Source organism: Dipodomys merriami, unplaced genomic scaffold, assembly GCF_024711535.1.
Source record: "Dipodomys merriami isolate MVZ:Mamm:240054 unplaced genomic scaffold, mDipMer1.0.p SCAF_5, whole genome shotgun sequence".
NCBI classification, from domain to species: Eukaryota; Metazoa; Chordata; class Mammalia; order Rodentia; family Heteromyidae; genus Dipodomys; species Dipodomys merriami.
Genome location: NW_027206068.1, coordinates 25,255,673 through 25,270,817, shown reverse-complemented (window position 1 = coordinate 25,270,817; position 15,145 = coordinate 25,255,673). Strand labels below are relative to the sequence as shown.

Sequence of the window (15,145 nt, the reverse complement as noted above, 5' to 3'; positions counted from 1 at the left end):
ATAAAGATATACATCACTTTGGGTCAATTTAAAAGATATTTTAAAGTTAATAAAAGTCCCCATGTATATTCTGAAGTGAGGAGAAGATAACTACATAGTTATCCTCACTACTCAGGTTTCTGATGTTAACAAATGTCTGAAAACCACTCATTCTGGTCAATGTCTATTAAAGTATCTAGTTTAAAATAATTTATTATTCACTGCAAAAATTCTCTCCCAGGAGAAAGTAAATGCAATGAACAGTACAGATCAACAATCTCTACTCAAGGTTTTGTTGTGGGAATAAAAAAATTGCTTCATGGGTCAAAGTCAAAAGGGGAGGAGTGAGGGAGGTTAGGGAGGAAAGGGATAGTAGCAGAAAAACAAAGGTAACAATGTCCAACAAGAAATGTACTCATTATCTCACTCATACAACTATAATCACTTTGTACACATCTTTACAATAAAATAAAAAATTTAAAAAAGGATTCAACTGTGTGTGTGTACACGCACGTGTGTGTACATGTACGTGCTTGCTTACCAGTCATAGGCCTTGAATTCAGAGGCTAGACAATGTCCCTGAGATTATTTGCTCAAGGCTAGTGCTCTACCACTTAAACCACAGCTCCACTTCCAGATTTTTGGTGGTTATTTGTAGTTAAGAGTCTCACAGAGTTTCCTGACCAGGCTGACTTCTAACAACAATCCTTAGATCTCAACCTCCTGAGTAGTTAGGATTATAGGCAGGAACCACTAGCACCTGCCTTCAGTATCGTTTTAGTTATGCTTCATAAATATCATCAGGCTTAATCTCAACAAACAAGCTGGATATAGTATATGTATCTGTCATTCAAACTACACAGAGGTGTAAATGCTAGGATTGCAGTCAAGGATGACCCAAGTAAAAACATAAGATCTTAACTGAAAAGTAAAGCAAAAGGGGATGGAAGCATGGCTTAAGTGGTAGAGTGTCAAGTGCAAGGAAGGCGCTGAGTTCAAACCTCAGTACAAAAAACAAAACCAGTTGAAGCACTGAACTAGATGGGAACTCTAGGTGCTTTAGAGGGGAAAAGAGACCAGAAAGTTCTTTGGGGGCACGACAAACAAGCCACAAGACACCACTTGAGCAAGTGTAGGTTGAAAGTTGAAAGCAAAACCACAGCACAATTCCCTCCATACCATTGTGCTCCTTGAAGCAGGGACAGTGCTGGAGCTGATTTCGCATCTGAAGTCACACATCGAGCTCAACACTTAGCATGTTTACTCTGCCGAATCTAGGTCCTGCCTTAGCTGGAAAATGTCCTGACCTTTCTTCCATTCAAAGCTAAACCATTGTAACATGTTCAGGCTCTTTAAAATGTTTCACTTGTTTTTCTTTGTACATCAAGTAAAGTGAAAAGAAAACTCACTACCCAAGTAAAAAACTAGATTCCTTTGAAATGCTGGATAGGATTTAGATGCACTCTGATAATTAAGGAGATTATATTTCTATGTATTTGTAGAATGGGAATGAACACATCTTGTGAGAGACTTCACTGCTCCAGAAAGGTACAAAACAATGGATGCTGTCCAAAGCCATCCCAAATTATACAGGAGACTAACACACAATGATAGGCCAACATTCTCAGAGTCTTATTTCAATCACTCAATACCTTTTTAGGTCTGAATAATTCATTGTAGGCAAAAAATACAAATCTCTTTATTTTGCAGGTTGTAGACTGCAGAAACTAAAAACATCACCATTAAGTCACTACACAATAAACCCTGGGGGTCAAGAGCAGCTCACAGAGAGAATGAAGAAAAAAAGGACAGAAATTGTCTTCAAATACCTTTCATCACTGGGCAGCTCACCATTGTCCTTCAGCCACATGACAGTAGGGATTAAGGTGTGATCATGTTTCACTTTGCATTCAAAGGACACAGTGCTCCCCCTTTGCACAATTGCATATTCAGGCTGTTTAATGATCCTCGTGGGATCTGAAATTCAAAGTTGTTATCTATTGGCAAATCTGGAGAATCTGTTCAGTCACAAAAGACTTGAAACAATTCACTATCTTGGCCTTACCTTTGATTTCTAAGTGAACTTCATTCTTTGCCATGCCCAATTTATTTCTTGCAACACACGTGTACGTTCCCGTACTATCCTTCTGTGCCACAGGGATTTCCAGGGTTCCATTTTCATGCAAAATATAAATGTCTTCATGAAGAGCCCTTCCTTTAGCTCCTTTAAACCTGAAGAAATAACCACAATGAGAATAAAACACATCTCAAGTTTAAGTTAGTCATAACTTGCTATGTTCAAAGTCAACAAGATCACAATCTGTGGTAAAGTATCGAATACAAATATATTCAGAATATGCACAAGCACATTGAATGCTTCCCATGACATAAAATGTCAAGGGAAAATTAAAGACAAGATATGGGCAATTCGATAATTGGGCAATTCAATAATATAAGAATATCGAATTATGCTGATGAATATAGTGTGAATTTCTTTTAAAAATTAAAGAACTTTAATTATTTTTAAATCTTCAAGTAGTTGTACAAAGGAGTTACCATTAAGCAAATCAGTTTATGAAAACAATGCATCTTGATCAATGTCACCCCTTTCATCACTGTCCCCAATTCCTCCAAACCTTCCACCTCCATCAAATTTCTCAATTTTTGTAGGATATGTATTATATTTTATAACTGTATTTTCCCCCTTTCCTTTCTTCATTTATCTACCCCTCTCTCTTTGAACTCCCCCCCCCCCACTTGGAGCACTCATTTCCTGATATTCATTTTGTGGGACTGTGAGTTAAGCCTTTCCAAGGAATTGTATTAATTCTCCCGTGCAAATGCCATATTTCAGTTAATACACTTGCATATAACCACAAAGTGTTTATGTATACATTTATAAACTAATTCTAGCTTCCACACAGGAGAGAAAACATGGGTCCTCTGTCTCTCTGGGCATGACTTACTTCACTTAACGTAACTTTTACAGTGTGAATTTCTAAGAGAAGTGGTTTCATCATTCTATTTCCAGGAGACAAAATTTCATGATGAACTTTAATCAAAGGACATCTAAATAATGTATTATTTGCTATCTTTTCTTTCGATACAGTCTAAACATCTAGAAAAAGTAGATGTTTCAAATAAGGACTGTATGTCCACCATCTAACACAACCTGTTGAGTAAACCACACATGCAAACCATAGTCATATCGGAGAGTGTCATCTAACATTCTGGCATGGAATCTTTCATTTCTTACAACTCCCTTTTTCCTATATCATATGTCACACATAGACCTTATAATTGCACTTCTAAAAAGTCCTTTTCAGAAGACTCTATGTATTTTTAACACAAATGATGTGTCAGCTTGCTAATTCTACCTTTATCATATATAGATAAATGAATTTTAACACAAAAGTGTGTTAGCTTGCTAACTCTACCTTTATCATGTCTAAATAAACAAGATCAAGGACAAAAACTACATTATCTCAATGGATGCAGATAAGGCTTGACAACACTCAGCATCTTTGTATAATGAAAGCTCTGTAGAAACAAGGAATAGAAGGAATGGACCTCAATAGAATAAATGTTGCATACACTAAAACCTTTGGTAATAGTACATTAAATTTAAAAAAACAAACTAAAACCATTTCCTCTGTTTAAAATCAGGAACAAGACAAGGATTTCCTTATTCAACATAGTGCTCGAATTCCTAGAAAGAACAATCAGGCAAAAAAAAGGAGTAAGAGAGATTAAAACAGAAAAGAAAGAGATAGAACTATACAAACTATATTATAGATAATATGATTATAGACTAAAAAGTCCCTGAAGATTCCACCAAAAAAAATCTTCTAGGTATGATAAACATTTTCAGGAATGTAGCTGGATATAAAATCAATATATAAAACCCAGCAGCTTTTCTATACACAATGAACAGACTGGGAAATAAATTATGAAAATAATCCCAATCCCAATACCATATAAAATATACTTAGAAATTAATTTAACTAAGGATATTATCTCTACAGTAAAAAATTATAAGTCAACAGCAAATTGAAGAAGATACTAGAAGAAGCCAAGACTTCCTAAGGATGAACAGAATCAACACTGCAAAAGTGGCTAGACTCCAAAAAAAAAGCACTCTATATATTTAATGTGTGCCCCAGGAAAATTCCAATGAAATTCCTCAGAGGCAGGAAAGTTAATCCTAAAATTCATATGGAAGTACAAAAAATGTTGAATAGCCAAAGCAAAAGGAGCAACTTTGGAGTTATCTTAATAACTGACTTCTAACTTTACTACACAGCCATAGTACCAACATGGTACTGGTACAAAAACAGACACATAGACTAATGGAACAGAATAGAAGATGTAGAAGTAAGTTCACAGAGCGATAGCCAGTTGATTTTTCACAAATGTGCCAAAAATATTGAAGAAAAGACAGTCTAATCTCTTCAACAAATGGTACTAGGCAAACAGGATATTCACACATAGAAGATGTAAGACTGGATTTCTGTCTCTTACCCTATATTAATATCTACTCAAACTGGATGCCACACTTGAAACTTTAAATTTACTACAGGAAAACATTGGGAAAACAGTGGACCATAAAGGCATAGTCAATAACTTCCTGAATATAACTTGAATAGCTCAGAACATAAGAGCAAGAATTGACAATGGGTTCATATCAAATTAAAATGCTCCTTCACAGCAAAGTGAATATTCACTAGACTATATTATAAAGATAGCCCACAGAATGAGAGTTACATATCTAACATTGCTTCATAACCAAAATATACAAAGGAACCCAATTAATTAAACTTCTAAAGAATCCAAAACATAATTGATAAATAGGCAAATAACTGAACAGTCAATTATGAAGGATAATATCTCTGCCTATGAAGGGAATCAAAATGATATTGAGATTTCATTTCACTCCAGTCAAAATAGCCACAAACAACAAATGTTGGCAAGGATCTAGGGAAAAAAAGAACTGTTGGTGGGAATAAAAACTAGTACAAACACCAAAAACTAAGAAAACCTCAAAAATCTAAAAAATAAAATGACCACAAATCCAGCGATAGCCAAGTTATGCAAGCAGTCTAGATACCATATAACTAATGAATAATAGTTAAAGAAAACATGTGTATATGTATACATTATATATATATATATATGTCAGAGTAATCTTTTCAGATATAAAGAAGAATAAAATTACAACATTTACAAACAACTGGATGGATTTAGAGATCATCATGTTAAATGAAATAAGCCATGTTCAGAAGGACAAAGAGCACATGTCTCTGTCTCTCTCTCCTCATGTGTGTATGTATGTATTTCATGGTTATAAATGTGGAACTGTTTGGCAGAACACAAGGGAGAATGGCGAAAGGTGAATAATAACTAAATAGTGTGAGGATGACAAGCTAACTCATCAGAAGCTGTTGAATAATAAAGGGGTAGGGAGGATGTGAAAAGGGAGTAATAGAGGGGGCCAATCTGACTATAGTATAATAACTACATGTGTGAAATTCCTTTGTACAATTAATATTCACTAAAGAAATGTGACAAGAATGTATAGCAGGCCCTGTTGGGGAGCAGGGAGGGTAAATGGAGAGGATTAAGGAGGGTAAGTATGGCTAAAATATTTTATATGCATGTGTGAAAGTAGAATAAAGCTTGCTGAAATTATCTTAGGAAGGGGTGAAGGTAGAAGGATGAGGGAGAGAGAAAGAGGGGATGAATTTGACTATGTATGGAAATGTTACCACAAAACCTCATTGTGGGGGATGGGAGGAGTTGGGGAGGTGGGAGGGAAGGGATGATAGGGGAAAAACAAAGGAGGAGGTAACAATGCTTGATAGGAAATGTACTCATTACCTTACTCATGTAACTGTAACCCCTCTGTACGGTATTTTTACAATAAAAAAATATACCCCAAAACCTCATTGTACAACCAATATATGCTAATAAAATTATTTTTAAAAATAAGGTTAATATAAAATACTAAAATTGTGATTTTATGGGAAATCCATAATTTAATAAACACATTATAAGCCATTTTACAGTAAACAGGTGATGAAACGTGATAAACAGTCGATAAAGCCTGATCCTTCTTACACTCTCTCCCACAATTGTGATATATTTGTACTACAAGTGTGGTTACCAATTGTGCTGTATTTGTGCCAACTATTATTTAAAGGCTGCATTTTTAAAGAGATTTTGATTTAAAGTTTCAGGAAGAGCCTTCAAGGCCACTAAAAATTATATTATTGAAAGTAAGAATACAAAATATTCAGGGTAGAAAGAAAAAACATGAATATCAGATGGCAGAAGTAAAAGGAATCAGGAAGAGATCAAAGTCAATTATTATCTTAATGTTAATCTTGACACCTTTACTATGAATCCTGCACAATTGTGGGTGTTTCTTTTCTAGGTGGTTAAGGTGGGGACCTAAGAAGATTTCCTTTAATCTTAGACTTGTCCAGCACAGTGCCTGGGACCTCACAGACCATCAACAAATGACTGTTTCCATTGTCCCCAGTGGTCTCACTCACTCATTCTCAGATGTTGACTATCCTAGCTTTGTTTCTTCTGGCTCTTTTAGAGCAAGCAATCTAGCAGCAGTAGAAGACTTCTACCAAAGGGAGATTGTCTGAAATGGGGAGAAAGAGGACACAAGAGTGCTTGACTGGATTCAAGTCAAACTGTTCAGTGGGAGAGGTACTTAAGGGGAAACACTTGTGGTAACAACGTCTGTTTTCTAGCTTATAGAACCTTACCCCTATCCCACATGATATTTTATTACCAAGGAAACAATATCTCCTCACCAAATGGTCCCTGTAGTCACTATTCATAAAATCTCAGGTGATGTCCAAGGCCTTATAAAATATAGTCTTCAATTGAAAAACAATCATTTACATAAGCTTTGTGATTGACTGATTGTGCTCCTAAGATAGATGATATATGTGAAAGCACTTAGCACACCGCAGATACTTCATAATTATCTGAAGGAATGAATTCATGAATAGTATGATGACTTGTACACTATTATTTCTCCTGTTTCTCAGTAATAAAAACATAGAAATGAGGAATCATTAAGCAAACATAAGTACTAAAACACAAATGAGTCCATTACTTACCACTCAATAGTAGGCAGAGGAGACCCAAAGAAGGCACAGTCCAGTAAAGCAGGCCTGTTTGCAATGACCTGGTAGAGTGTATTTGCAGACGTAAGGATTCGTGGTGGCTCAGCTAAAATATTTTAGAAGGTATAGTAAATATTAGAACACATTTTAGCTTTACAGCATCTTCACTGTACTTTATGTTAAGGTCACTCAGATAAAATATTTTAGAAGACATAGTAAATATTAGAACACATTTTAGATTTATAGCATCTTCACTGCACTTTGTGCTGAGGTCATTAAAATTTATGGTAAAGCACAACTAACATGTCCCTCTTTTGTTCCTCATCAAGTATGCTATTACCCATCACTCAAGGTAGGAAAAACATGGGTTTTTTTCCCTCTTCTTCACGCTCAACAAATGATTCAGACATTCTTTAATTACTGATTGACATATCCTTGTTTTCTATGAAATAGTGATTCCCTTGCTCCTGATGTGACTTTATCATTTTTATCCCTGGCAAAGGGTCTGACTCAGTCAAAAGCAATGGACATGTGCATTTTGAGGAATGATGACACATTGTCACCCCAGTGGGTAGAGATGGATGGTACAGAGCTTTGAAGCTGGCAGAAAAAAGTAGGGTGATGAGTATAGTGACTGAAAAATAGAGGAGATTTTAAGAAAATGACAGTGAAGAGACAACCTAGAGAAATGGAAGAAAATATTTATATGCAATACACCCTACAAGTGATTAATATCCAAAATATAAAAGGAACTCAACAATCCATAGTATTCAAAAATACTATTCAAAAATGGGCAAAAGACAGAAATACACATTTCTCAAAAGGAGACATATTAAGTGATCAACAGGCATATGAAAAAATGCTCAATATCATGAACACAAGATCAAAGAAAGCTAACTTTAATCACAATGACCTGTCCCTTGATATTTATTTGAAGGGCTATTATAAAAAAGATAAAAGATAACAATGTTATCTTTCTACCCTAAAAAAAGAAATAGATTCTGCCTTGGATGAAACTGGAGGCTATATTGTTAAATGTATTTGGCCAGATCTTACTCTTAGGCAGATTCAATAAAAACTGAATAGAAGACAGTGATAATAAGACACAGAAATCAAAAACACTTCTGTACCACCAGTATCTTAAGTGCTTAGTTTTTCATGTGATCAATGACCTTCATTTCAAGTACAAAGAGAAAATACCAAATATGATTAGTTTCCTGGGTTAATTTTGTTTGAAAAAGAGACATATTAATTTTAAAGTGGTGAAGTATAATTTCTGGTACCACGAGAACAATTCTCACACAAATTTTAACCAATATGTTTTTGATAGCTTTGCCCACACAAAAAAACCAGTGTTCACAGAAGGCAACCATTTCAGAATGTGCTTGTAAATGCCATAATTTTCTGAGCATATTTTTGCAGTTAGAAAAAGGAACACTGGTGACTTGTATAAAGGCAAAGCATCATGATTCATGTTTTATTTTTTAAAATCACAATGATGAAATTGTTATTGAACTTCTCAGCTTCTAAGGATAAAAAAGTGGTAATATCTACTTGTTAATAGCAGATAAATACCATTTTACTTTTGAGTGGTTGAACACTTAGTCTAACCATCTGTGAATGGAGCAATCTGATGATCTGATTACTCCTATGATGAAGAATTTGCCATTATAAAAAAACAACTCTGTTATGGAAGAACATTAAGACTAGAACATCATTATCTTTTAGGGCATGGCTTGCAACTTTTCCACATTGAATATATCCTTTATAGCTACAAGTAATGTGCTTTGCAAGTAGTAAATGCTCAACATGTTTTTGTTGAATGAGAAAACACCAACAGACATTCATTTGCCATATCTTTAATAAAGGGAGAGCTTACCGAGCACATTTACAAATGCATTTGCCAGTAAATACCCGTACTCATTAGAGGCATTGCACTGATAAACTGCACTTGATCTTTCTTGAACATTTGAAAAAATAATGGTGTCACCATCTATTTTTCTGCTGGGGTCATCGGGAGCAACTGTTTGGGTTGAAACATAAAAAAGCATATGTTTATTTCTCAACATGTAAAAGACGTATTCTAAACATATACATTATATGTATAGGACAGAAATGCAGGCTGAACAATATACTTTGGTAAGAGGGGAATCCAGGCAGAAACCATAATTTGTGTGTGTGAGCCATTGCTGCCCAGCTCCATTATATTTTTGTCCTCAGAATCTAGTTACCATTTAGTGCTAACTGGATTGTTCCGTAATACTATTATTTTGAGAGACTTAGACAAGGAAGCATAAGTATATGTGAAAAATGCAGAAATTCAGAAAAAAAACAATGTCTTGTTGAAAAAGAGGCTGGTTATTGATGAGACAAGTTAATTAACAAAAGAAGAAAGCATCAGATATTTTAAAAATACAGAAGAAATGTACTCATTATCTTACTCATGTAACTGTAACCCCTCTGCACAGAATCTTTACAATAAAACAAAATTTAAAAAATAAACAAAGAAAGAAAAAAATACAGAAGCACTCCAGCTCATCCAAACCTGTTGTTGTTGTTAGTTTGCAGTTTTGTTCTTTTTGTTTTCAACAGTCTTAGAGTTTGACCTAAGGATCTCATATTTGTTAGCCAAACTCTCTCTACCATTGGAATTATTCTGCAAGTCCTTTTAGTTTTTGTTTTTAAATTTTGGCAGTCCTTGGGCTTGAACTCAGGCTAGCGCTCTACCACTTATGCCACAAAACCACTTCTGGTGTTTTCTGAGTAGTTTATTAGAGATAAGACTCTCACAGACTTTTCTGCCTGGCCTAGCTTTGAACTGTGATCTTTAGATCTCAGCTTCCTGAGTATCTAGGCATAAGCCACTGTTGCCTGGTTAGTCTTTTTTATTTTTGAGAGTCTTTATGCCTGGACTAGCCTAGACTGTGACCATCCTATTTGTGCTTCCCTGCATTGTTAGGATGACAGTGTGCATTGGTTGAGATGGAATCTCATGAACTTTTCTTGCCTGTTTGGCCTTGAACTGCAATTCCTGCATCTCTGCCTCCCAAGATTATAGGTTTGAGTCACCACACCTGGCTCAAACCTTTCCATTTTAAGAACCTGCTCTTGAAATAAACAGATGACTAAAAAAAGTGCATAAATAAGTATTGGACTGGTAATTAAAGGTGAGGTTAAAGACATCTTTTTCAGCTAAATCCCTTAAGTATTTAAAAAATGTTAAGCCCAGGATTGATCCTTATTGAGGAGGGATAAAACTGATAGGTAATAAAATATGTGAGGATTTAGTCCCAGGCATGCCCAACCATTTCAAAGTATTGTGCTGTTACAGATGAATTACCGTGTGTGTGTGTGTGTGTGTGTGTGTGTGTGTGTGTGTGTGTGTGTGTGTGTGTGTGTGTGTGTGTGTGTGTGTGTGTGTGTGTGTGAATGTTAAATGCTAGGTCATGACCTTACATTGTCTTAATAGTACACTCTCCATTATGTAAAAACTGAACTAGCTACCTTTATAGTAGGGATGGAAGCCGGAAAATGGGGGGGGGGATGATGGAAGGGGTGACATTGATCAAGAAACATTGTGCTCATAACCTGACTTATGGAATCGTAATCTCTTGTACAATGTATTTTTTTAAAGTACACTGCCTCAGCATGCTGACTAAAATAAAAATGAAATAGCAGCACCTCTCTTTCTGAAACTGTTCTTGGTAATTTGAACTAGTTAAGATAACTTTAATTCCACTCCAAACATCCTTTCCTTTCCTTTGGTGATAGGAAAAGAATATATATCTGAAAACATATTTACCACTGCATTGAGACTCTTTTGTCACTTTGTAAAAAACATATTTGGTCTTTATGTGGTTTGTTAAAAGTAAACCAAACTGCAGTCTTTCAATCATCCTTGTTTTATTCCAAGTACTTAAAGCATTGTGCTTTTGCATCTGGTAATAGCTTTCTATTGTTGCTTTAACAATTTATCACAAACTTAGTGGCTTAAAATAACATAAGTTTACTACTATTCAGTTTCATAGGTTTGGAGTCTGATATATGTCTTACTGAGCTAAAAACAAGTACCAGCAGGGCCAAATTCCTTTACATAGGAAAATTCAGAGGAGAATTTATTTCTATTTTCTGCTTCCCACATTCTTGAGCACATATGTCTTCTTCCATCACCATAGCCATCAATGTTGCATCTTTGTAATCATTCTTCCATAGTCATATTTTTTCTGACCATAGCCAGAAGTCAAATATACCACTTCTAAGGGCTTAAGTGATTAAACTGGGTCTGAATCAGATAACTCAGAATAATCTCCAAGTCTCGAAGCTCTTAACCTTAATCACTTATGCTAAGTCCCTTGGGTCATATAAGGCAACACAAGGGACTGCTATCTGCCAGTCACAAATTCTATTACATTTACTACCTGAACATCTTATAGGTGTTTCAGGCAAGAATATTTCTAAGTCGTATCACAAAGTTTAGAACAACTTCTTAGCTTCCAATGACTATGAAAACTCCAACTCATGTACTGATTAAATGCCTTCATTTCTGAAGAGGTACAATAGCTGTTCTTATGAAAGTATTTGCTCAAAATTCTGATCACAACCAACAACTAGTTTATGAAATCATTTTAGAGACTGCCGTTTGTTCAGCTACTGATGTGTTGTGTGAAGATATTTTGAATTGGCTACTTTGCTAATATCTGCTGTTCTTGCCTGTAAATTGTTCAAATTTGCCCTAAAGAAGACAAATTGAAGTCATAATTCCATCAACAGGCTATAGATTTCATAATAAGAGATAGCTGAGGGCAGAAATGTCACCCTACAGCCAATAGCTGTAGCAGGCAACCTGAGAATGTGGTATATATCAGGGCAATCCATGATCCAGTTTTTGCAAGGTAGCATCTGTTGCATAAGAATGTAACTACACTCAACACTACTACAATGCCACTTAGAAGTGGTTACCATAGCAAACTTTATGCTCGTATTCTGGATTTGTTTTGCTGTTCTTGGGATGGTACTTGTATTTGAACTCAGGGCCTCATGCTTGCTCAGTTTGCTTGCTCAAGGCTGATGCTCTATCACTTGAGCCACACTTCCAGTGCTGCTATGTGTTTTTACTACAAAAATAATAAAAAAAATTCAGTGACCATGATTATAGAAGAAGCAGCAGCTCCAGACAGGTGAAAGGATAATTTAGTCAACTGGAGATTTATCCATCACAAACATAAAGCATTTCTGTAGCTCAGAGTTGCATTGTTTCTTTGCTATCAACTATTTGGGAAAGATAATAATTAGATGAAAGACATCTGACTGTATTTGCCTTACATGTGCTAAACAGAGCAGTCATCAATATTTATTTTTCACAAGATATTTGGGAATAAAACAAACTGTACTTTAGGCTCAAGAAATGAATTATCAGATCCCTCTCCATGGAGTTGGGGTGACATTTTCCTTAAGTACTTACTAAAGAAATGCAAACAAACCCAGGGACTACCACAGTGACATATGGTGGCTCTCTTGGTAGCTGGACTCAGAATGAAATCATTAGTGTAAAGACATTGGAAGTCTTTGGACACTATGTGCAGGCTACTGGATAGGAATAACTTATTAGCTTGCAAACTCTAGGTTGTCAAAAGGAATAATTAATTCTGGGCACATCAACTTCGTTTGCTATGAATGAACACTGAAAGAAGAAACTGAAGAGCACAGCATCACCACATACTGCTTCAAGCCCCAAGGTTAAGTTCCAGAACTAGGATAATAACTTTCATAAAGTACTTTCTCTTAAGCTAATTCTCCTCGCATGGCTTAAACTATACATGTTTCCAAATTTTAGATAACAAGAATAAGAAGAATAACAATACTACCTTGCAAGAATATAACACTATCAATCTTTAAAATGTTTTCACATTTAGCAAGGAACTCATTTGTGGCTCACACCTGTAATCCTAGCTATTCTGGATGCTATGATCTGAGGATGGAGGTTTGAAGCCAGCTTGGGCAGGAAAGTTATTGAGACTTTCATCTCCAATTAACCAGCAAAAGAGCTGGAAGTGGATCTGTGGCTCAAGTGGTAGAGAACTAGCCTTGAGTGTAAAAAGCTAAGGGATATCACTTAAGTCCTGAGTTCAAACTCTAGTACCCGCACACATACTCACACACAAAGGGGACAAAATGTTTTTACATTGATTGCATAATTTTATTTATGAAATATATTTAATTAGATAGTATCATATGCTTTTTTGATATGAAAAACTACAGGCAGAAGCACTTAATGCTTTATTTAAATGAGATTAATGCTCAGATTCCTGAATTGGTCAATTGTATAAAGATTTCCTGGAATATAAACATTTGAGCATAACATAGGAGTAATCTTTGAGGGAAGAGCTGAATTTTCTGTTTACATCTATTTATTTACTCCATACACTCTTTTTTTTTTTTTTTTAAATTTTTGGGTCTGGTCGTGGGCCTGAACTCTGGGCCTGGGCACTGTCCCTCAGCTCTTCAGCTCAAGGCTAGCACTCTACCACTTGAGCCACAGCGCCACCTCCAGTTTTCTTCTTTTTTACTTATGTGATGCTAAGGAATCGAACCCAGGGCCTCAGGCATGCAAGGCAAGCACTCTACCACTGAGCTATCTTCCCAGCCCTCCATACACTCTTAAGAGGGGATACAATTGATCCCTTTACCCTTAAGAAAAAAGAAGATCCAATCTTAGGATTGGATCAAGGTGTGGCTGTCTCCCATGTGTTACTGACAATATATAATTGTAGCAGTAGATCTGTCCTTCCTCATCAACTTTGTCTCTTTCCTTCCTCACATCTGAGAGACAAAGGGCCTTTTCACATAAGAATAGTCCATATTCCATGTAGGAGAACCTGAGATCTAACAATTCATAGTGGGGCGTTGGATTGGGAAGAACTCAAGATCTGTAACCAGTACTGTCCTGATTCCTCATGAGACAGGGACAGGAATTGTGGTGTCTGTCCATGGTCTTGATCTTGGGGACCACCACCAGGATGACTTTCTTGAGGAGAAGACAGAAGGAACTTAGAAACATTCATAAACATGTGACTCTGAAGTTCTGAAAAGTTGTCTTCCTGGGGGCAGTAGAGAAATAACTTCACCCTGTCTTGTTCATAGCAGGTTGTTTTTCTTTTTGGTCCTAGATTCTACCTTACATTCTCTTCAGTTACTGCCAGTCACATTGTGATCATGGTGTTCTCTTTCAGCCACTGGCTATTACAGTTGTGTTATTTCTGATATCTATAGATGGTTTAAAAATAGTGGTGTTAAGGAGTAAATTCCATATTCAATGCAATCTTGTTTTTCTGTCTCAAGGAAGACGTTACGCAACCTGGAGAGGTTTGGGGAGGGAGGAGACACAGCGCTTGAAACCACTGGAATTCCAGCAGGTAATCCTTCCAGTTTTATAAGACACTGGGTTCCAGGTCTGAAACATGCATTCACAAATTGGTATCACATTTTGCTGGCAGAATCCAAGTCCTCTCTTACCTTAATCCTACTTCTCTCCATACAGTACCTGTGTGCACCTGGCAAGCTAGCACCTGCAAAGGCAGAGGAAGCAGTCGACCTCCTCAGAAAACTGCCTACAAATGAGTGGTGGGAAGCTGTCAGTATGTGTGTTGACTACATCTCTATTGTTTGGCACAGAGGATAAATCTCAGGCACCTGGCAGGGAGTTACATGGCTCTCTGGAACCATAGAGTGTTTTCTAGGTCTTTACAGCAGTCTACTTGTGGTCTACCCACAGTTTCCACATTCTCTTGGATGGAAGGTGTTGACAGTAAGCCAGCTTGTGCCCCCAGCTAACGTTTGGGGCCTACTTACACTGGGATCCAGTGAAGGTTGGATTATTACTGTATTCCACCGTGCACTGGGCCATCACTCTTGGTCCTACCTTTTTCCCTTTCTGCAACTCTGTCATCTTTCCTCAAATGGTCTAGCACTGCTGGATGCATGTTTAGGATGTGTAACTTGACAAACTACAACTGAGAAACAAG

At 36.3% G+C, this 15,145-nt stretch overlaps 1 protein-coding gene across 22 annotated transcripts in view; it reads right to left on the bottom strand.

Annotated features, from left to right (window-relative positions):
- Window positions 1-15,145, bottom strand: part of Nrcam (neuronal cell adhesion molecule) — a 278,315-nt gene that overhangs the window by 47,965 nt on the left and 215,205 nt on the right. For all 22 annotated transcript variants that reach the window (XM_069996201.1, XM_069996200.1, XM_069996199.1 and 19 more), the window contains 4 exons: window positions 9,004-9,147; window positions 7,119-7,230; window positions 2,045-2,211; window positions 1,809-1,956 (listed from right to left, as the gene is read on the bottom strand). In XM_069996201.1, the coding sequence (XP_069852302.1) occupies window positions 1,809-1,956; window positions 2,045-2,211; window positions 7,119-7,230; window positions 9,004-9,147 (571 nt within the window). The remainder of the gene's footprint in view (window positions 1-1,808; window positions 1,957-2,044; window positions 2,212-7,118; window positions 7,231-9,003; window positions 9,148-15,145) is intronic.